The 24,792-nt window shown below is 40.5% G+C and overlaps 1 protein-coding gene across 1 annotated transcript in view; it reads right to left on the bottom strand.

Moving 5' to 3' along the window:
- Positions 1 to 24,792, bottom strand: part of LOC136867270 (cytochrome P450 6j1) — a 91,283-nt gene that overhangs the window by 22,867 nt on the left and 43,624 nt on the right. The window contains exon 7 of the mRNA XM_067144419.2: positions 23,850 to 24,071. Coding sequence (XP_067000520.2) covers positions 23,850 to 24,071 — 222 coding nt within the window. The remainder of the gene's footprint in view (positions 1 to 23,849; positions 24,072 to 24,792) is intronic.

The raw sequence follows: 24,792 nt of genomic DNA, 5'->3' as shown, positions 1-24,792 counted from the left end.
TTCAAAACAAAGAACGATATTTTAATGAAAATTTCAGCAAATGTTCCTCTAAATATGTTCTAGTTCCCTGTAAACAATCGTATGCCTGAGACTAAACGTTTAAGGACAGAAAATATGTTCATGAAATATGAAGGTGTCCTTAAACGTTTCGTAGGACCTGTATATAAATATAGCAAAATTTTAATCGATTGATCATAGTAAATGAGCAGAGAAGATTCTCCAATATATTTACAATTGAATTCGAAATATTCTGCCACGTATATCCAAGAAAATGAATGGTTGAAAAGTGACCAATGACGGGAAAGGCAAGCTAAAGAAAGTGCTTTAAAAATGCATGTGGATGCACTTACATACCACTATCGTGGTCTAGTCGTTAGTATGTTATATTCCATTTTGTAATGGACTGGATTCCTATTCAGAAACTGTCATAAATTGTTTAAATCCTGATGTGAGATTTCTAAATTTTCTACCTGTGAGGACGGTAGAATGAAGAAATTGTTTCTAACTCCCTGCCGAGAAGAGACCGCCGCGAGGGGGAGAAAGACGTCGCTCCTGCTCCGGGAAGAAGAAGAAGAAGAAGAAGAAGAAGAAGAAGAAGAAGAAGAAGAAGAAGAAGAAGAAGAAGAAGATGATGATGACCCCGACCTACCAGGAGAAGGGCACTCAGCCGCTATCTACGAGTGCAATCAGGAATCAGTCAACCCATGGACCAATCAGGAGAGGACACCAGCAGATAGCAGAAATCATACGAGTCTGAATGTCCCCATCAGCAGCTCTTGCAGTGTTTCCACCGTTAGGTTAGCTGCGGGCATCAAGTCCGCTGAAATCGCTGCCCTAGCGGCCACCACCGCATAGCTTGCTCTACGCCTAGGAAAGCGCTGATGTGCACCAACTGCACGGAGAGCCATCCGGCCTCTCATCGCAGTTGCCCGGTATACAGGGCCGTGTCTCGGGCAGAGAGGAAGGAGGCCTGTCACCATGTGCCAGTACCATCCAGTAGGTCCCCGCCTAGGTGGGCGAGGCCAAGTTCTTCGTGATCAGAGTCTAGGCAGCAAGGACCGCAAGGGGACCAGGCTGTGCTGCAGATCCACGCTAGTAACGGCAGTACGCAGGAGTGAAACCCGGAAAAATACTGGACTGGCTTGGAATAGGTTACTGACTTGTGCGTGAAACCTCTTCCTAACTAACAACGTTCCCTGGACTTTCCCAGACCACAACTTTTACATGTGCTATGTAGAACATACCTGTAGGCATCTTTCTATTTCTGTCTATGGGGTTCACTTCTGGTCCTTAGTACATCACATTACAATACATCTTTATTGCCAACCATAGTATGCATACCATCGGTATAAGGTAGTAAAAAAGTTCATGAGGACCACCGACTTCACTAAATCTATAACTAATTTTCTACTAAATCTACTATGTAGCATCTCACACATGAGAGGATAGCCAGCTCCACATGCAAGACGCTTCCTCTACATCTAAACTAACCACTTTACTACATTAAATCTATACTAATTCTATTCTAAATCGGACTGGTCGTGGCATAACCCCCTGGTGAGGAACAAATGCCACCCTTCTCTGGGATGACACGACCAGCCATATCTCGTGAGGCCAGAAAATGAACCATCACAAACCCCTTACGCTGTCACTGTTACTTGCTCGCCAATCCTTTGTGTAACAGGCTGCATTTGAGCGGATACCAGCTCTACACGTAGCCTGCCACACTTCTCTTCACCTGTCGAGACGGGTACGATAACTCGGCTAGTATTTCACTGTCACATTGACAGCTTACTTCCTCCCACTTACTCTCTCTACACGTGCAGACGTACTGAATCAGCACTGCCTTGAGATAGGTCAGGCCTATCCCACTCTCTCACATCTTACGTCATACACTCCACCATCTCGCTTATTCAAACCTATCATACATATTCATGAAATTTCCATCTATACATATACCTTAACAATATATAATACATACATCGCCATTATAACTAATTTCCTACTAAATCTAATATGTAGCATCTCGCACCTGGGCGGATAGCCAGCTCCATTTGCAAGACGCCACCTCTACATTTAACTAAACTAACTACTTAGGCACACTCCTTTTTATCCTATTTACCTAAACCTTACCTTTTCCTACCTAAGCCACTACTCATCATCTCATCACTATATTCCACATCGACTTACACTACACACATACTGCACCCGCCCACCTCCTGAGTCCCAGACTAGCATTTATCTCAGGGGTGATCAGTTCGAAAACGATAAAAAAAATATATAAAGAAAATCAAAAAAATATATCGGCGCATCAAATGAACACAGGGATGAACGGGGCATGCAAAATTAAGGTTACGGGGGACGACTCATTCATGGATACAAATTTTTGACTCCACAATAGGACTGGGAAGTGACAACTTAAATTCCATGGGCATACTGGACTAACTACAATGAAAAGATATGGAAACTGTTTCCTATTGAAATTGCAATGAAGAGCAATTTATTCACTTATTTTGCATACTACACATGATGACAATTTTACATTGGGACACTTTCATCCTGAAAAATAAATGACATAATACTTGGATTTTACCTCACTACTCTGGTAGTGTAAAACATCTGGTGAATTCGCCCCAATTGGTTACTGGGGATCGAATTCACATCCGTATGATTGGACGTTTCACCGCTGGAGATCTTCTTTCGGAGACGAAGGCACGACAGTAACTTTTTACTGTCGTCTCCTCGTTCCGTTTGGACATGAGACACTTCCGGTATGTACATTCTGGTGAGCCGGACACCCACCGTAGAAAATGTTATCGCCTCGAAAAAACGGGAATTTATAATACGGACAAACTCTAACCTATTATTTCCAGATTCACAAACACACCAGGTAGAGTTCATTAACTCAAAAGCTACTTTAATATTTACACTTGTCAATACGACAAGACGTACGGAAAGGTTCATTACTATGCTCTGACCCTGAAAACATGTGCCGTCCGTGGGTTATTTACGTATCTACCGCTATCTCCCCGTGAAAACCCAACATGTGGTTCGGAGCAGTTTGACACAGGATGACTGTCCCTAGCATATCCTCCTATGATTATTAAATAATATCATTACCATTCTTTATCTGATCATTATCATATTCTTTGACTACCATCAATTAATTTTATTATTATCATTAATTTCAATTATAATCCTATTTTTGATTATTATCATTTGTCATCCGGGATGATTATATGCCAACCCTTGCCGACGTTTCAAACGAAGGGTCGTTCTTCCTACTAATTTATCCGCACAATATAATGATCAGCTTCCTCATAAATATTTATTATTATTATTATTATTATTATTATTATTATTATTATTATTATTATTATTATTATTAATAGTGGAAATCGTGATTATCGTAACCCGTAATCATCCTTGCTATAATACTTCAACTTCTCGCTCTTATTATTTTCATCAAAAAAATAAAAATAAAAAAAGTAGCTTCAGTGGTTATTCTTCTTCTCCTTCTTCAAATATTTTATTTATTATTATTATTAGTTAAAAATCTCAAATCTTTCATTTCAACTCCCAACATCATTATTATGTCCAAAATATAAAAAAAAGTAAATTCTTCAAAAACAAAAAAAAAGTAGCTTAGTTTTTATTTATTATTATTATTAATTAAAAAATTTTAATTTCGCCTGTTACACGGTAGTCCACTCTTAATATGTTTAACGCATAACTCCTTTTACAATTCCGATTTATCCTGGCACTAAGCACTTGATTTAAGACAAGATTCACTTGGAGTATGATTATTTTTATTATTATTATTATTAAAAATGGAAAGATGATATTTTAATTTCCACTCTTTAGAATTTAGTCACATATGTTAAATCCCGTTATGAACCACTAAGATCTGCTTTATATCGGTCGGGACAACACGGTATTCGGGACCGTACCTTCACTTTCGTACTGCCGTTAATTTTATATGGGGACACCTGTCCTCCCAAGACACATCTCACAACCTATGGCACATCGCGGCTGGGCAAATACCTCCAATGCCGGCGATTGCTAAACTATTCCTTCAAATTTGAAGTCCATTTCCTTTCATCGGAACTCTTCAAACATTTAATTCATAAAATAATCCTCGGTGCGTGGATTCTACCACTAATAACACCGGCATATGCATTTATATCATCTTAGGCCTTGAGATTCATCTATTTCATCATTACAAACAATACGGCTCAATTTATTTCACGCCGGATATTCGTCCCTCATGACTTCCAACTCTAAATATGGGCTCAAATCATTCTGGGCTTTTAACATATCGTGACCATTCTAATTCACGTGCCTATATCGCTTTTAAACAAATTTTTAATGGTTAAATTAAAGTCCAGAAACGTAAAATCAAAAATTTACGTAAAATCAAACTGACTACGCGAATGAAAGTCTTTAACGCTACATGTCATCTCCACATTGATTATTATATTTGCACTGGCTAACTCGCGAAGCACCGTCATTATTATTATTATACTTTAATTTGCACACGCCCAAATATTATTATTATTATTATTATTATTTTACTTTCCTTTGTCGACTCACAAACATGATTATTATTAGTATTTTAATGACCTTCCGTACGCAACACAAATCTTCCATACTCTGGCTCTTTCATAATCTGGCTGTCTAATAGAAATTATTCCTAATTAAAATACAAATGATCACCGCAGTGAATGAAATTCAAATAAATGGGTTAGCACAAAAAAAGAATTTAACACTTGAAATGAACTTAATTCAAAGTATTACAAACAGCATGCATTAATTGAAAGAAATATATCCCATATTTACATTATATACAAAAAACAAATACTCAAATTAATTAATCTAACCCATTATTACGTTAATATAAATTAGTTCGTCCGTCTAACAAAAAAAGAAAATCATGGACTCGGGAGGCGGACCATGTTAAGTAACCATAATTAATTTACACTGAACCCCGTTTAGTCGCGATAACATCCCCCAGATATCAAAATTGTGTACTCATTCCTATGTAGAATTCCATTGTCTCGTAGCAGATGAGATATAGGCCTTACGGCCCCATGGTGATCTACTCGTCCATCATGTCGCACAATACAAATTTAACACAATTAAACACTTCTGGTTGACTACCCATGATTAATACCTTATTACACTATTTTACACAGGAATACTAATAACAAAAAAAACACTTATAGGTGCTCCTAGACCCCTGACACTCGCACAATATAATCTTCATATACGCCCGAAACACACGTCGTGACACATTACGACGAAATGTCGTTCATTTGAACCGGCGCGTATCGCGTCTTCAACCGGCACTTCCTGGTTTATTTCTAAGCCGTCTTGATAATCGCCTAACTCCTATGGTTCCCTGCTCGGATAGTTATTCACCGTCTATCTTGAGGTGTTTACTTCAGGCTCCGCACACTGCCTTCCAAAGGTACTATCGGCGTTCCGTTAGTTATTTATTATTTAATCACATGACATTGATTAAATTCAACATACAGTTGTACTGATTAGTTACACTCGGTACTATGGATAATTTCACTGTTCGTATTCATTCTCCTAATAATTCACGCACTTTCAGCTTTAACTGACTTCGAATGCGTCCCGAGGTACTGACTTACAGAGTCAACGTGTCAGAGTCTCAACTACTTCATACGACTGACACGACTGGTGACCGATAACGACTGGTGACTGGTAAGAACTGAGTGATGTGAGGTCCGATTCTGGACTTTTATGGACGATATGATTTCCCGCCGGGGTCAAACGCGGTCAACTCCTGGAGAGGGGGGTTGGTTATCCTAAATCGGCATATGCAGGCGGATTTGGATCTCTTGCTTTATCCTACTTAATACACTGGCGATACACATTCATGTGTCGTATTCTGAACTCCTATCGTTCGGTGATCATGGAAATATCACTTAATTTCTGTCCTCCACCTTTCGCGCGCTAACTCAGCGTCCCTGATGGCGTGCTCATCTCGACCAATGGCGAGATAGCGTGGGTCATTTCCACGAATTCATTACTTTAATTTATTACGATTACAATTAATCAACATGTGAATGATATCACAAAAATCCCCTCTATTCAATTATGTGGTTGGAATAATTTAATTATTGTTATCGGAGAAGCTAACTGGAGTTCACTCTGAGTTTTTCTTATGTTGGTTTATCTGCGGGCCTGTGATAAATTTTCTCATTGGTCAACACCGCTTCGGTTAGTTTGAAATCTCTTCCTTGTAACGTTGACAACACCAAATGCCTCGGGCGTGGAAAAACTGGCACGTCACATTCTCGGTATTGGTGATACATCCGCTCGCCCTTGGTCCGAAATATATACTCTTTCACTTTCTCGAAGTCATTACTTCGTTGTTGTGAGCTCTAGATTTAATCCTCTTATCTTCTGGCCAAGAAACATTTTCCCCCTTAATGACAAGCTTACTGTGGCGACTGACAGTCGCGATATGTCTAGCTATGTTGAAATTATCCCGTCCACACAAAACTGACATTGTATTCATTTAATATTCCTATATATCTGTATTTCTCGTATCAAAATCAAATCATGAAAGATAGAGCCTATCTCATCAGGGTACAATACAAACAGTCCAGCCTTCAAATCTCATACCCTATTCACTCTTTTTTCGTAGATCTTCCCACACTGTCTCTCTCTTCTTCTTCTTCTTCACACTATTGTCCTTTATCATATTACTACTTACAAACTTACAGTATATGCTTACATTTCACATCAGTTCTATAATTTTTCATAACTAAATCAATTATGCCTATCTCTTTCGCACTTCATCTCCTTTATCTCATTCTTTTATTAACTCAATTTCTTTATAAGTCTTGCTCTAACCACATTTAAAATGTTTGAACTATTTGTTCCTCTCTCCCACTCTCTACACAACCATGATGCCATCTTATAAACTTCAGCTAACTTCTCCACTTCCTTCTTATTAAGCAGTTTCCTTTTCACCTCATCCAAAGCTTTACATTGGTTGAATATATGAAAATCTGATCACCCCTCCCCTCACAATACACACCTATCCTTTTCCCTTCCTACCTACCCCCTATTTTTCGGTATGCCTACCAATCACAAATACAAGCCTCTCTTTGCTTTTCTCCCTTCAAAATCTGTTTTCGGGCTGGTTACTTCTGTCAATTTGTTTAAAACTGATAGAGAGTCTCTGTTCCTACAATCCATTATTAAACGCTGCCTATCAATATATAATATTCTCCCCTTTATCTTTTCCATATCCATTCTTTCCTCCCCTGCCCACGTAACACTCCCATATTCCCTCAAGACTAACTTTCGCATCTTTTTCTTACACTTGTTCGCCCGATATCCTTCATTCTCCACTGTATTCATTCCCCTCCCTTCCCTTCCTCCAATATTATCCAATACTTTATCACCCTCTTTACAACTTCAACCTCCATAGACTCTTTGCCAACTTATCTAGCCTCCGCATTTGCCGTGCAGTTTGACAGTCCCATCATAATCTTGCTGAATTTTGCCACTACTTGGTTTAATTCTACCCTATCTTCTTCCAATCCCCATACTTCCACCCCAAATAACATTTTACTCTTGACCAGTGATTGAAACACCATTTTCTGGATTTTGCTTTTTATATCGGAATTTATTTTCTCATACTGGTCATTAGTACCAAACCTCCAGTACCATGCCACCTAATACCTGATTTGCCTGGTAGCATGTTTGACATGGGAACAAGCACGGTACTTCCTTCGTAACATTACTTCCCATGCTTCTCTGCCGTCTCTTTCCCTTCGAATTATCAGCATGTCAGAGGTAAAGTAGCTTGTGTTGATCGCCACGCGGAGGGAACGAGTTTGCGCCCCATCTCACCTCTACAAGTAAAAACAATTGTTAATGGTTCAGTTTGAGCTATGTCAGAGAGGGATATCGTTTAGTTCTGTACGTGGCAACGCTGTGGAATGAGTGTTTCTGAGTATTGGAGTGCTGCGGCTAGTAAACCGACGGCGAATACGAATAGTCCAGGTAAGCGGCAGCGGAGCATTGAGGGATATGGTAGAATACTGCTCTGTGAGTGTGAACCTGATACTATGTACAGGCTTGTGAGACTATTTGCGCGTGCGTAAACTATGAAATTTGCGGCCACGAGTTGATAGTGGACTGGCCTAGGGCACAAGTGACAGTTAAAGAAATGTGTGTGTGTGTGTGTGTGTGTGTGTGTGTGTGTAGTGTATTTATTTATTGTTGGACTGAATAAATAGTGTGACTAAACAGTGAGAGCACAGAGAGAGCGTGAACTAGTGGATTGTTTGACTGTGTAGTTCTGTAAGTTATTAGAGTTAGCCAATAAATGTTAGGGTAAACGGTACCAGTCGTATATTTATTTACCTGCTATATCGTCTACACGTTGCAGTATGTTTACGGATGTATGTGAAGTGCATTTTATCCTCTTCGACTCCTTTGTTATAATAAAGATTGATAATGCCAAATAAATAAATAAATAAATAAATAAATAAATAAATAAATAAATAAATAAATAAATAAATAAATAAATAAATAAATAAATAAATAGGTAAGATAATACGTAGAGACGAATTCTTAAAGTGTCATATCTGTGCGGTTACTGCAAGTACCACCACTGCATGAAGCTTGCCTTCTGCTCCGTTCTCCTTCGCTTGGTAGCCAGCGGAGCAAGTAGTGCCTGCTTCCTGAAGCGACGAGTTGATGACCTACGGAATAGGCTACAACCACAGAATCCCCAGTCTGACGTAAGAGACAACTAAATGGGGGTCACCCAGGGACTCATGGCTTGAAAGCATTTAGTGACGAACTTTGAGCTTCTAGATGAGTCTGTTGTTGCTTCTGTTTACGTGTGACAGGCTTCTCAATTTAATATTTCATGTTAATAATAATAATAATAATAATAATAATAATAATAATAATAATAATCATGCCCTTGGTCAAATCGTATTCTGTTCCGACCTTGACCGTATGAGGATTTCGAGGCCTTGGGCATCCTTTAATGTCATGCTTGTCTTGGCCTTCTCCTTTCTTTGGCCGATATCTTAATTCTCCGAAAAATGGGACCACTTCCTCTTACCCCCTGTGGGTGTGGGCGGTAGAATAACACCCACGGTATCCCCTGCCTGTGGTAAGAGGCGACTAAAAGGCGCCCCAGGTTTTTTCACCTTGGGAGCGTGGGTTGACGACCACGGGGCCCTTAGCTGAGTCCTGGCATTGCTTCCACTTACTTGTGCCAGGCTTCTCACTTTCATCTATCCTATCCGACCTCCCTTAGTCAACTCTTGTTCTTCTCCGACCTCGACGGTATTGGGTTTCCGAGGCCTGGGGAGTCTTTCTTTTTCACGCTCTTCGTGGCCCTTATCTTCTTCTGGCCAATACCTTCATTTTTCGAAGTGTCGATCCCTTCCATTTTTCCCTCTGATTAGTGTTATATTGAGGATGGTTGCTAGTTGTACTCCCTTTTAAAACAATAATCACCACCACCACGACCACCTCTTCCTCTTTTTCTCCTTTAATCAGTGTTAAGAAGAGATTGTTGACTAACACCACTAGCTATTCTGTCCCGAATTATACATACATACATACATACATACATACATACATACATACATACATACATACATACATACATACATACATACATACAAACTGTCGCCGTTTACCAGAATATGCTCAACGGCAGACGAGAGGATTCCATGGAGTGGATCATTCGCGTGGCCAAACCAAAAATAAGGACATAAGAAACGGGATGATAAATAGGAATAAATAACACTCAACGAAAATCATAAACTGTCATTTATTATAAAATCAATGAATGATGTGGGGAAGAAAAGTGAAAATGAAATCAACACCCAACAATAACGATCATGAAATTTTGGTGATCATTGAGTTCAGATTAGTTTGTAGATCATCGATTAAGACTAAATTAAATATTTTTATACTCACTTCACTTTACAAACTTCTAATTTACCTAGTCTACTGTTAGCGTCCATCAGTGTTATTACGTACGGTTCCATGGCTAAATGGTTAGCGCACTGGCCCTTTGGTCACAGGCGGCCCGAGTTCGATTCCCGGCAGAGTCGGGAATTTTAACCATCGTTGGTTAATTCCGTTGGCAAAGGGGCTGAGCGTATGTGTCGTCTTCACCATCATTTCATCCTCATCACGACGCGCAGGTCGCCTACGAGCGTCAAATCAAAATACCTGCACCTGGTAAGCCGAACCTGTCCTCGGACACTCCCGGCACAAAAAGCTATATGCCATTTCATTTTTCAGTGTTGTTACACGCTTTCATTTTACAAAATACAACACACATTCAATTGAACTGATCAAACTGAATTAATTCTTCAAACTGAACTTATTTTATGAAAATGAACTAGAGTTCTTCGTTCTTAAATAAACTATTTATAAGAAAATCAACTTATTTATTAAAATTTGTTCTCAAGTTCATCAGAATTTTTGCCTTAATCACATTTATTATTATTGCTCGAGCCTGTCTGTGAGTTTCCAAGTTTACAAACTATTTAAATTATTAATAATACATATCGTCTCAATAACAATCCTATTTAATTTTTTTACAGTTAGGTTTACGTCGCAGCGACACAGATAGGTCTTATGGCGAGGAGGAAAGGGCTAGGGGTGGGAAGAAAACGGCCGTGGCCTTAATTAAGATACAGCTCCAGCATTCGTCTGGTGTGAAAATGGGAAACTTCGGAAAACCTGAAGGCTGCCAACATTCTTTAAAATAACTTCATAACTATGCAAAATACCATTACATGATTTGATGATATACGTTGAAATTGCAATATTACCTTTGTCACTAATCACTGAGTTTAATTTATCAGCTTAGTAACTTTGATGGAGGCCTCCACTAATAGTGTTAATTATCCACCCACTATTCAATAAATTCTTAAATTCACCTAGAATTCCTTTAACACAAACCCATCAATGTTAACACCTTGAAAAGTTTCAATTGTTAGTGGAGTATGCCATACTCGTACAAATCTGACTTTTAATAACCATCTGTCACCACTTCGTAAATTCCTCTCATTTAATTAGGAAAGAGATAATATAATTTGGATCTGGTTCATTATGCACCAATCCTCACTTGACATTACATTATTCAATTCCTTAGGCCTAAATCAGAGGAAAAACTTAATTTGCATCCAAAGAGTTTCGTAAACACGAAGCACAGGTCACGTCTGTTTACCAACAGCAACTGACAGTTAACACTGATGCTGGCCCAACAATATGTCTCATCTGCCGATGAGAGATCAGATAACAAACCCCACGCGAACTTACGTGAAAATGCAGGACAGTAACTTAAACATACTCATTTCAATTCCCTTGCTACTACACCCTTCCGGGCTTCGAATGGATGACCCACGCATAAGAATGCCTCCACGTAACGGGGTAAACACCCACGGATGAGATTGGATTGAAGAGCGGGTCGAATTGCTTAACGAGCTTCGAACCGCTCCCCTTCCTACTTTCTGTGCCGGCCCGGCAGCCTGAGCACTTGGGGGAGTGGTACGTTCGAAAGAAAGAAAACAAATACTTAAGATGAAGCCTTATGTCTATAATATGAAAGTAGGATCTCTGGGTTCAAATGCCTATTGGATACTGCTTAGCACTGCTACAAATGACAAGAATCATAAAATAGGGGTTACGAATACGAATTTATTCAAATATGACAATTTAAAGAAGGTGACACAGCTCTATACAATGACTCTCCACATATGGGAGGAAAAGAAAATAATAATCACTTTAAAATACGAATCGCCCATGGGCGTCGTCTGCATAACGGTATGATTGAGGTTTTGCGACTTGCTATCGTTCATTTTTCCTCATAGTTCAGACCGTTCATGAAATTTTTATATTATTCTGTCGATCACACCGTGAGATGACCTGATGTCCCTATTCACATATTACTTGTTGTTCTTAGCACGAATATAACCGGGGCCTACGCTACAACATTATCAAATTAAAAGAAACATTTACATGATACACAAACAAACACACATACCATTTAGCTAAACCCCGGACTCCTCATCTGTAACCAAGACCACACAACGTGCATATAGGTTCTGTTTGAACTCAAAAATATATGCACATAATTACGAAACAAACACAGATATATGGATATACTAGCTGATGTACCCGTGCTTCGCTACGGGATTCTCAGAAAGACTGACTTTGTGGTTTTCCTAACTGAAATCAACATTAGTCATCACAAAAACGTAAGTACGAATGTAGCGATTAAAAGCAGTGCTATCATATAAAATACACGATCAAATGGAAAGCCGCATGTTTTATCACTTTTACCGAACAGTGCTGCGGTTAGATTGCGGTGCCAGTCTAATAGCCCAAAGTTCCAGAGCTGGGATGACCAGGCCGCAGATTGCCATGAACACTCATCTGCCATTATTCCGCTAATTATGCACACTGTTCATTCCAATCAGTGCCTCAGAGTAGGGATTGAATAGCCCGAATGCTATGATGATCCAGTGTGTTACTTACCAGTAGTATCAGAAAATTTATAAACCAGGGGAATGGCATGCCAAAGAAGAAAGTTGTCTAACTCCCCAGCTACTTCCCATCAATATTCAGGCAGGCTGTTACACTCTGTACGACTGGGCAAGTTGACCGTGTGGTTAGCGGTGCGCAGCTGTGAGCTTGCATCCGAGAGATAGTGGATTCGAACCCCATTGTCGACAGCGCTGAAGATGGTATTCCGTGGTTACCCACTTTCATACCAATCAAATGCTGGGCCTGTACCTTAATTAAGGCCTAAGGCACTCCTAGCCCTTTCCTATCCCATCGTCGCCATAAAACCTATCTATGTCGGTGCGACGTAAATCAAATAAAAAATACTCTGTACGCAGCAGTAGTCCTATCTAACGGAGATGAGGGGCAACAGAAGACACAAAGCACATCACAAAAAACAATGGTCAATGTAATGTTATTGTTGATCAATGTTAGGAGCTTTCACATTTAGTTTTCTTTCGACTCTGTGATTTGTAAAATATTTTATACCGTAAACTGTAGTTTCTTGTTCTACGACTTACGTAGCGATTTTCATTAAATAGGGCCTACTGTGTACCCATTTTCTCGTTACTCGGCGCTGATATGGACTTAGTAACAAAAATCCAAATTCATGAATATGTTTGTGATCATAGCCAGTACGGTAACAATGTATTAGACATGAATAATAGGAAATTTAATACTATATAACCTTAGTTATGTAGCATTCATCGATTACACCTCTAATAAGAAATATTTGAGAATTACATTTTAGGCCTTCCCCTAAACTACCATTTCACTCAGCGTGAATAAAATAATTTACAGCCTAGACTATAGCGACTTATTTTCTGACTTTGCATACCGATTTTCATCAAGATAGGACTACCAATAACAACAATATTTGAGAATTAAATTTTAGGCCTTCCCCTAAACTACCATTTTTCTCAGCGTGAATACAATTATTGATAGCCTAGATTGTAACAACTTATTCCCCAACTTTGCGTACCCATTTTCTTTAAAATACGACCACTAATAACATAAATAGTTGAGAATTCAATTTTAGGCCTTCCCCTAAACTACCATTTCACTCAGCGTGAGTAAAATTATTTATAGCCTAGATTGTAGAGGCTCATCCCCCGACTTCACATACCGATTTTCATTAGACCACTAATAACATAAATAGCTGAGACTTCAATTTTAGGCCTTCCCCTAAACTACCATTTCACTCAGCGTGAGTAAAATGATCTATAGCCTAGATTGTAGAGGCTCATCCCCCGACTTCACATACCGATTTTCATTAAATTCTCTTCAACCGTTTTCTCGTGATGCGTGTACATACATACAGACAGACAGACAGACAGACGGAAATTACGGAAAAGTAAAAAGTGCATTTTCTTGTTACTATGGACATGACCGATACAGAAATACCATTATTTTTAAATTCTGAGCAATGTACAGACAAAACTCTTATTTTATATATATAGAAGATACACTTCATGCACAAAGGAGAGCCATTTCTAGAAAGAACAGCATGGTTATCAATGTCTCCGGCCCAAGGCGCACGCCTGGAGCAGCTCGCTCAAGGGCGCCATCATAATCCGGAGTCGAACTGGCCAACTCCCGACCGAGAGGTACCGTGGGTTTCTGTAGATCCCTAGAATCGCTATAGTCTCATATCACCGGATATCTGGGGGAGATCCCTACTCATTAATTAAATACCTTTAAAAGAAATCACCGTGATATTATCATTATACAAGTATTCTTAGCTAGGCCATTTTAAACCAACAGTGGGGCGCATGGAGAGCGAGGGCTCCAAGTCTTAACACAATGGCAGGAAAGGATTCCTCTGTCACGAGGGCGAGAGCCAGACATTCACAAAAAAAACAAGGAAGGGAGAGCGGTCATTCACTTCGCACGGCCATTTCTCATTCATTGGCCACGCCAGATTCTTCTCTCCCTCAAACGTTCACCCTCTCGTCTCGGGGACACATATCCATGGCCCATTTCATTTGCTTATTCATATTATCGTGGAATTCCCATAAAATACTCTTTTATTCTCTCTCATTATTATCGCTGAGCGCCAACTGTGGGCACAATCACTTCTAACTCATTTTGTCGTAAATTATTCGGGCATTCGGCCCTCTCACTACGTCTCATATCGCGTATCTTCTTCCCTTGGGCATATGGTTCTCATGACCCCTCGTTCCTGCCACAGGAACTATACTTATATTTAAATCTTCTGACCAAAGATTAGAGACTCCTGCCTCTGGGCCTCACCCCGGCTATAGATAAAAAAACACTCCAAACCATTCTGGCCAATTAATCAAAAATCACGGGAGACTTGCACATGGTTCCACACACCTACCTAAATAACACACATATACCTCTCTCGGTCGGGATTTCTTCTTTCTTGCTGTACATGCACTGATTAGATGTGTAAGATAGGCATGCATTGTCTGACTGACCCATGAGTTTCCCCGGCATCTACGACAGCCACGTGGGACAGTAACTACCAACATTTTGACATGGTTTTCCCTGCTCGCCAGCACTATTGTTCCAACCACCCCTATGGGAAACTCAAATACTCTCCTAACCTTGTTCCCATATTTGCTAGGACATTCTACATATTACTAGAAAGATAACCCTCACGATAAGCTAATCATTAAGAAAAAAAATGAGTCGTCCGGGAATTTAGCTCCCCTGAATTTACTTCAGCTATCTAAAGATCAATAAAATTTCCATATAGGACATGCATTATCTTACAACATTTTTGATATTTACAAAAGAAAGCTAATCCTATCCCCCGGTTATATCATGCTTAGAAATTAAATTTGGACATCACTCATCTGTTTGGTGGCCGTTGTTTCTCCTTCCACGGGAGACCCATGGTGAAGTTCTTAGTACTCCATGACCACTCGGTAGGTGGCGGGCGTGCAGTCCTTCATCCCTGGTCCATACAAGTCCGACATCCTGGGGAACTCGTTCACAGCTGAAATCTTACAGTAATCCAAGATGGGTACACCTTACACTCGTCACACGGCCTCTATTTCAGAGTTTACACCCACGAATAAGACGGTCTTTCAAACCACGGCGGGCGCGTTCACAGTAAGAATCGGGTGGCTCACGAGACTCGAGCCCCTGATTCAAAGTAACACTTTGGGTGATACCAAATTATGAATTTCACTGACTCATTAAACCGGCACTGTCTCAGCCGTATTCTGCTACTTGTTTGTAAATTATGCTCGCGGAGTTACTAGTTTGACACGCAGCACAGAAACAATTCACCTAGGCTCGTTTGGCCTCCCGTTCACTTTACAAAGGCGTGCTGGACACAATAGCACTTTTAGTACGCGGTCAGGGGTTTCTGATTGTAAACTGGAGCACCGCGGGACACGGTGTCCGTCTCAACGACCCGCATGAACAACTGTCTCTGCAATGGCCTGCCCGGCCTATATTATCTTGCCCGCCAGAAGCTTGGGGGCGTCAACGTTCACGGTTCATTAAGAACAAGAGCTCCTTTCATACCAAGAACTGAAGAAATTTAAATAGTGCATCTTGTAGCCCTCTGTCTCCTCTTTCATTTTAGCAAAACGTTCTGGACCTACGATCGGCAGTTTTTATGTAATTTGCTTCCCGCCTTTGATTAATTCATAGCATCCTTTGGAGGGCGGAGTCCTCTTTTGAGCGCGACTCTTAGCTTGGGTGACGCTCTTGTATACACATGTGTTAGCGATATGTCACCGCTGGACAGCTGGTGACCTCATTTCTTCCCCTGAATAAATTATTACATATTTTTAGTCTGGGAACCGCAGAAAATTCCGCTCTATTCAATGGTGCGTCTCACATAATTTTCCTATGTCTGGATCAAAAATATCATCCCATTTTTACGCGCCAAAATCCGACGTTGGCACCCGTGACACGTGCATAAAAAACCGGAAGTTCCTTATGTTAGTTTGGAACTCTGGGAAGCTAAGCCACACCTCGGGGCGTATCTGACTACTCCAGCATCGCGTCCCCTTCTATCTCTCTCTGCAAGTTGAGAGCGTATTTCCGCGGGGGCTTGGCTTTTGCCCTGTCCTCCCTTTGTTTCCCCGGCGCTCCTTCGCGGGTTCCGTTCTGGCCGGACGCCGCTCGATCCCCTTCGCCTATACTGCTACCAATGACGCGACCTTTAGGAGTAAATTTAATGGAGTAGAAAGGCCCACATCATTCCCATGAGCTGTACAGGACACTGTACGGTTTCACTACGGAGAGAAACAATGGTTCAAATAAAAACTTTAACTTACTAATCAACATTACAAAACATGTATTAATGCTAGGTCTCCAACGGAGCTAATAGTCCCTCGAAAAACCAAACACACCAAACAGAAATATAAAACAAATATGTACACCTTCAGCCATTACCTGATAATTTTAATATCAATTTCCCTTTGAAGTAAGTTTCCAGTGCTAAAATAATAATGGAAAACATTTGTAATGGGATATTCACATGCAGGTTACACCGCTAGGTTGGAATTTTAAAACACTTCGTAATTTGAAACATTTCTGTATGTAATAAGGTATTGAAGAGGAGAAGCACGAAGAAAATCACAATAGTCGCTCACAGTATCTTCGCGGTAACTTAAATAATGATATAACACTCACAGTTGCATGCTGATGCGAAATTTTCATGGAACGATGAGTTCAAATGTTATACGTCCTCTGGCCGAAAAATAATCAGAATTGTTACTTTATAAACTGGTTTATCGGTAATTCCAAGGTGACACTGAAGAACAGGTAATTATATCTAGTTCATTTTGGGACTGATTCGGCTCCTTTTAGCCGTTATCTAATACAGTTGCCGGTACACTGCATTACTGACTTGAGGCAGCCATGATTACTAGGCGAACTTCTTCCATTCGTCCGTCTCTCTCGACGTGGAGCAAGCGACAGCCTAGGCACTAACACTCGCTCTTAAGGCACGGAGAATTTACACATCAGCAGGCTCGCCGGCCAACCAACGTTACCAACGCCGGTAGATGTCATGCAAGGAAAGTCCAGGACAACCACACATAGTAAAAGTCTCGTAAGTAATTGAATAACGTGTCCTCTGAGAGAACCAAAATTCGGGATATTGTCGCGGTCGACAAGATAAGATTAATTTATATATTGCGGAGGATTCTGAGAGAGAGTAACGCCACAAAGCCAACTATCATTTTCCTTGCAAATTCAAGAACCATCTGTGTAAATATCAAAATGATGGTTTATATTGCAATTAAGTTGTGTAACAAAATTTTGAAGTTTACATGGGTGGCCTGATGTTAATGCACTTTCCTACAGCTCTGGAGTAACTTGTAAAATCTTCTCAGGGTTCATAGCGAACTTTTTCATTAAAGTAAGCTCAGCTTTGGAATTGGCCGTTAACTGTAAATGTGGTATTCCGTCGATCACAACGGCTGCATCAGTGGGTATTTTACGGTATGCCCGAATACTTCTGGGCACAAAACCTCGTTGGATTTGTCCTGGTTTGATTTGAACCAACTTTCTTTTAGGAACATTCCGATATGTTGATGCACCATATAATATTACTATTATATTCCGATTTTTAGAGTACAACGGTGACATGTAAATCATTGAAGTTTGAAGACAACTCTCACACACTCTGCTAAAAGACTACTTTCACACTCGCGTTCAAAATACGTAGTACATTCCTTAAGTTCTGAGACTTGACGCCTGGAGGTTAGGCATACACACGACTCTGTATGTTGCACACCATGCCGCATTACACGGCGTACACCTACACAGAACCACATCCACCCTCAAAATAGTCGCCGTCGGCCGTTAACCACACAGAACCACATCCACCCTCAAAATAGTCGCCGCTGGCCGTTAACCACACAGAACCACATCCACACTCAAAATAGTCGCCGTCGGCCGTTAACCACACAGAACCACATCCACCCTCAAAATAGTCGCCGCTGGCCGTTATGCACGTTTGCCAACGATGGGATAGCTGCTGGAAGCACCGATGAAAGGAAACACCATGTTTCGTCTCCAGTTATTATCCGGTTGAGAAACGTCGGATCATCGTCAGCACTAATGATGAGCTCACGACAAATCGTCGTGCGATCATCACGTTGGTTTTGAGACAGGATTCGTGGAACACTATGCTGGGTAACACGAGATATGTTGTGGTCATCGGTCAGAATTTTGTGGCAAGTACCATAGCTGACTCCCATTGCTGCTGCGAGATCGTTTACCGATTGGGAGCGGTTAGCACGCACCAATGTTGCAACTTCTTGGATCATGCGTTCCGTTCGAGCTGTTTGTGGCCGACCAGGAGGCACATCATCTTCCAAACTGTTCCGTCCTTGCACAAAACTTCGGTCCCACCTAAACATAACACTGCGACTCGATGCGTCCTCACCGTAAACCTGCTGCATCATTTCAAACGTTTCGCCAGCGGTTTTGCCTAATTTCTGGCAGAACTTGATGTTTGCTTGTTGCTCAAACCGTGAAATGTCAAGGTTCGACTGGCGCATTCAAATCACCTTCACAACAACGACCGTACGTCTGCTTCCAGTGCATGCACTCAACTGTTTCTTAAAGGGACGAGAGACTAACTGACATGGTATCATACCACGGAGCCACCTACGTGCTATAGTGCACCACAGCGCCATCATGCGGTCAGTCTCAGAACTTAATTACTATACTACGTACTGTACCAGGAAATGATAGTGGGTTTTGGGCATGAGAAGGATCTCAGGTAGTGTACGGTGTTTTTGGAGCCGATACAGAGAAGGATAGAATCGCGGGGCGAATAATAGATGGTTATATCTTTTTCTATAAAATTTATTAATAATATCAGTAGATAGATCACCCTGCAATCTTACTGTAGAACTCAAATCTGTCATCAATATTTGTCAAAATCAATTATTTATATCGTGACTTTCTTGAAGTCAGTTTGAAAATAAATATCACTCCTTCATGGGACATTAATATCCTACAGTCTTTTTAAATCTCGTGAGAACATAAGATATCAATTTTGCACTTAGAGTCTTTCTAAGTTTTAAATCACACAAAAATAAACACACACATTTATCAAAATATATTGAGTGAAATATTTAAACTCTTGTGGAGTGTCTCTCAGTTTGGATTGTAAGAAATGATAATAAAGCACTTGAAAACCCTAAAGTTTAGCTAGGTAACGTGAATTTGAATAAATTATTAACTTTGAAATAAATTCAGTTTGTAGTTACTCACTCAGAACAGAAATAAATGTTGTAGTTGGAGACTCTGCGACTGGAACATTCCGCGGAGTGCGGAAGAAGACTCGAACTCGGCGATATTCCGTGAAGAGACCACGTCGACGTCCCTCGATGGGTACCATAGATGAAGGAATGATGTTCGATGTAGCAGGATGTAATATTTTGCCAAGGTTTCCGTCACTCTTGGAGGTGATATTAGCACACGGAAAGTTCAATTGGCACTATTCAATTCAGTAATCACGGAGATCATTACCACTCACTGTCGTGATAGACAGTTCTGTTTTAACTCTAATTTTACGATATTAAATTAATATTTACAGTCCTTGTGACACAAAACACAGTTTATAATCGTCACTGATTACGTCTGAAATTATGATTGCGAAGTAATAAGCACAGTTCAAACACTTGAAAATGTAATTTGCAATAGTTTTTATCACAGTCTCTGAGTTGTTGGCAGATTAAGGTGATTTTATAGTCACATTTATATAACACTAGTCTGAATTATTTAATATAACTATAAAAAGTTCTTAATGTTCTCTGAGTTTATTATAGTGTTGATCGAAAGATCGAGAAAGTTCACTGGGAAAAATAGCAAAGTCTTGTCCTGTTATGGAGCAAATGTTAAGAAAATAAGGTTACACACAGTTCACTGTTACACTGTCTTAAAAGAATATGTCCTAGAATGGTTAAAATTGTCGTAAATTATGATTTCCGTTTTGCCACACACGATAATTTAAGATATCGTCATAGTCCACAATTACACGAAATTAGTAAAGTGTACCAGTCCGTAAAATATCAGTAACTTGAATTCCCACTCCGAAGTATGGTCTTATTCAGTCAATAATTTCACAAATGTTATATTACGGAAACGTCTAGAATTTTACAGTCATCGTGGCGTATTGGAACTTCACGTACGGTACTAGTTCAACGGCGTTCGATTATGGCCATAACCACGTCATCGCGAATCGCGACAGAGCATACTTTCTTCTAGTGATGGGCTAGCGACGGAATCGCGTAGAATCGAGTAATGTGCTCTTAGAATCGGTATACTCGACTCCAGACTTGAGTCCAAGCATAATAGTGTCGCTATCTGTGGACATGTCTTAGAACTATAATCTATTGTACTGGATTACACGGCATTCAGGGTCACTCACATAATATTCTTGTGATGTGGATTACAATATGTTTGTTGCTGATGATTGGTTTCATTGTGACATCGGTCGTCAATAATTAGATGGTTACGATAATTATTATCATCATAGGCAAAATATTTGAGTTACTAACAAACCGTCAACTTGAAATATAGACACGTAGGACCGAAGATGAGCGTGAGATGGTGACAATCTCCACACTGTGGTGGGGACCTTTTCTAATGTCGATAACGGCAGCGTTCTATTATTATTATTATTATTATTATTATTATTATTATTATTATTATTATTATTACTGTGCAGCCTGGAAGTAGACACCAGGGATTTGTTGATAGCTATGAAATATTATTCTTGCGACGTCCTTGTAGGAAAACGTGTAATCATATTGTGCGAAGTATCTTAATGACAATATTACTGCCAGAGAATTTATTGCAAAGATACATGTGTAGGGCGTTCAGAAACATGCATGTGCTGTAGTATCACTTATTGTTATTGTTCAACTCGTTGGCTGAATGGTCAGAGTACTGGCCTTCGGATCAGATGGTCCCGGGTTCGATTCCCGGCCGGTTCGGGGATTTTAATCGCTTCTGATTAATTCTCCTGGCTCGGGGACTGGGTGTTTGTGTCCGTCCCAACACTCTCCTCTTCATATTCACACAACACACTGCACTACAAATCACCACAGAAACACGCAGCTCGGTTAGGGGCGCGCGGCTGTGAGCTTGCATCCGGGAGATAGTGGATTCCAATCTCACTGTCGGCAGCCCTGAAGATGACTTTCCGTGAGTTCCCATTTTCACACCAGGCAAATGCCGGGGCTGTACCTTAATTAAGGTCACAGCCGCTTCCTTCCACTTCCTACGCCTTTCCTATCCTAGCAGAGTAGTTGACTGCGATCGAGCACAGCCGTAGATAGTAGTGATGGGCCACCGACGGAATCGAGTAGAATCGAGTAATGTGCTCTTAGAATCGGTATACTCGACTCCAGACTCGAGTCCAAGCATAATAGTGTCGCTATTTGTGGACATGTCTTAGAACTATAATCTATTTTACTAGATTACACGGCATTCAGGGTCACTCACATAATATTTTTGTGATGTGGATTACAATATGTTTGTTGCTGATGATTGGTTTCATTGAGTCATCGGTCGTCAATAATTAGATGGTTACGATAATTATTATCATCATAGGCAAAATATTTGAGTTACTAACAAACCGTCAACTTGAAATATAGACACGTAGGACCGAAGATGTGCGTGGGATGGTGACAATTTCCACACTGTGGTTGGGACCTTTTCTAATGTCGATAACGGCAGCGTTCTATTATTAAATTTTCACGTGCTCTTGGTCATTATAATAAAATGAAGACTTTACCAATTTTGATTTGACCCCGTAGGCGACCTGCGCGTCGTGATGAGGATGAAATGATGATGATGAAGCAACACATACACCCAGCCCCCGTGTCAGGGAAATTAACCAACGACGGTTAAAATTCCCGACCCTACCGGGAATCGAACCCGGGAGCCGTGACCATATCCAACACACTAACAATTTAGCCATGGAGCCGGACTCCGTGACAATTATTTTAAATAATAATAATAATAATAATGTTATGAGTTGGATCCCTTCATTTTTCTCTCTGATTAGTGTTATATAGAGGATGGTTGCCTAGTTGTACTTCCTCTTTAAACAATAATCACCACCACTACTTTTATGTCCAACTACGTACATTTTTATGGATTTCGGAGATGCCGAGGTGCGGGAATTTAGTCACCCAGGAGTTCTTTCATGTGCCAGCAATTCTACCGACACGAGGCTGACGTATCTGAGCACGTTCAAATACCACCGGACTAAACCAGTATCGAACCTGCCAAGTTGGGCTGAAGGCCAGATAAGCTATGCTATCATTATTAGAATATAAGGCATATTCAGTGGAGTGGGTGAGAGACGCCGTGAACGGATATTTTCATACTTTATTATGCGTATATAGTTGTAGTATTATCTTTCGCAAGTCATCATCAAATTCAGATTATTTATTTTGCTCACTCGTTAAGAATATTTATATCGTACCGGTCCATCGCAATCCCATAAAACCTCGGCGACCACTTGTACATATTATGCTCCATCCATCCAAGAGCGGGCGAGAGAGCGAACGTGTGACGTCATGCTGTCATCGAGTCTTCGCAAGCGAAACGAGCCCGAGCCTGGACTCGAAAGAGTCGAGTACCGCGATTCCAGGCATCACTCGCGCACATCACTACTTTCTTCACTGACGAGACTGCACTGACAGACTGTACTCGCCACACAGGTCAGACTGCTCTCTCCCTGGCCTTGGCCCAGTGGTATATATATATATATATATATACACGCCCGGTGGGCGACGCTATGAATCAGCTGACCGAGGGGTGTTCATGCTTCCCAAACTTTAAATCGTTATATTTCGAAAACTACTGGATGGATTGACTTGAAATTTGCAGGGCATTACTTCCATAATGTTAGCTATAGTTTAGTGTTAGTCGCATTTTAATCGGTCCAGGCGTTAAAAAGTTAATGAAACAAACGTCTAGAAATATTTGTAGGGGAAGTAAGCAGTAAGCGGCGGTGACGTCACTTGACCTTGCTTGACTTGCTCGTGAGGTGTGGTAGGTACTAGAACATTCTTTCACACCGCTGCCCATGTATCGGAATGGAGTTGTATGCTGGAAATAAAGTTTTTAATTTATATGTGCCAGGACCTAGGCCTTCCTGGTACAATACATACATACAATAATGTAAGCACTACGGCTAAACAACACAGGCTCCACACCCATCACATACCTGAGGCCGTACTTCATACTAAAATGAGAGAACACTTAGAAACGTAAATTTGTGAGTCACTAACCTAGGAATACCATATTGAGGTACGGTAGTCCCATAATGGTATCGTAGTTGAGTGGTTCGTCACTCCTCTCCATAGCAGCGTGGAGCTCTTCACGCAGCTTGGTTTGTATATCACTGTTCATCGCCATCTCGTATAGCAGAAAGCTGAGTGTGATGGAGGAAGGCTCAATGCCTTCTACGAGAAACATCATCGCATGGCCCGTCACATCCTCGTCCGTGTATTCTGTAACATAAATTTCAGTATCAGTTTACAACAGTACAGGAAACACATCTTCATTTCAAAAGGGGCAAAAGTTGCGGATTTCCCAGCAATGTTATTATTTTTCACTATTTGTTTAAGCTTGAGCACGTTAGATAGAAAACACTTTCCCCTATACCCCTGTCCAAGCAAACAACAGTTCTCCAAAATCTTTTTCTTTTCATAATTTTCTTTGCATCACACCGACATGGGTAGGTCTTATAGCGACGAGGGGAAAGGAAAGGGTTAGGAGTGGGAAGGAAGCGACTGTGGCCTTCCTGAATTTGTCCCACTTACTAGGGGTCAGCCGGTTGTATGGATTACGTCCATTTTTACGGCAGAATGTCTTCCCTGGCTCATTATTCATTATTGCGTGTTTCTACGGTGGTTAGTAACGCAGTGTGCTGTATGTAAATAAAAAGATATTGTATATTTAGACTAACACTCAGCCAGAGTAATTAACCCTTTATGGACTGAATTATGAAGTAATGGATTTAAAAAATGGTAATTTTTCTTCATGAAATCATCCAAGATAAAGAGAGAAACAACTAAATTTGATAATTTTTTTTCAAAACAGTTTTTTGAAATGTTACATATTGTTACACTAGGCACTTCCCTGTTGCACGTTTGTTACACTAGGCACTACCCTGTTGCACGTTTGTTACACTAGGCACTTCCCCGTTGCACATTTGTTACACTAGGCACT

Source organism: Anabrus simplex, chromosome 1 (assembly GCF_040414725.1).
Source record: "Anabrus simplex isolate iqAnaSimp1 chromosome 1, ASM4041472v1, whole genome shotgun sequence".
Taxonomy (NCBI): Eukaryota; Metazoa; Arthropoda; class Insecta; order Orthoptera; family Tettigoniidae; genus Anabrus; species Anabrus simplex.
Note: the sequence above shows the minus strand (reverse complement) of the source record. Positions and strands in the feature narration are given on the sequence as shown.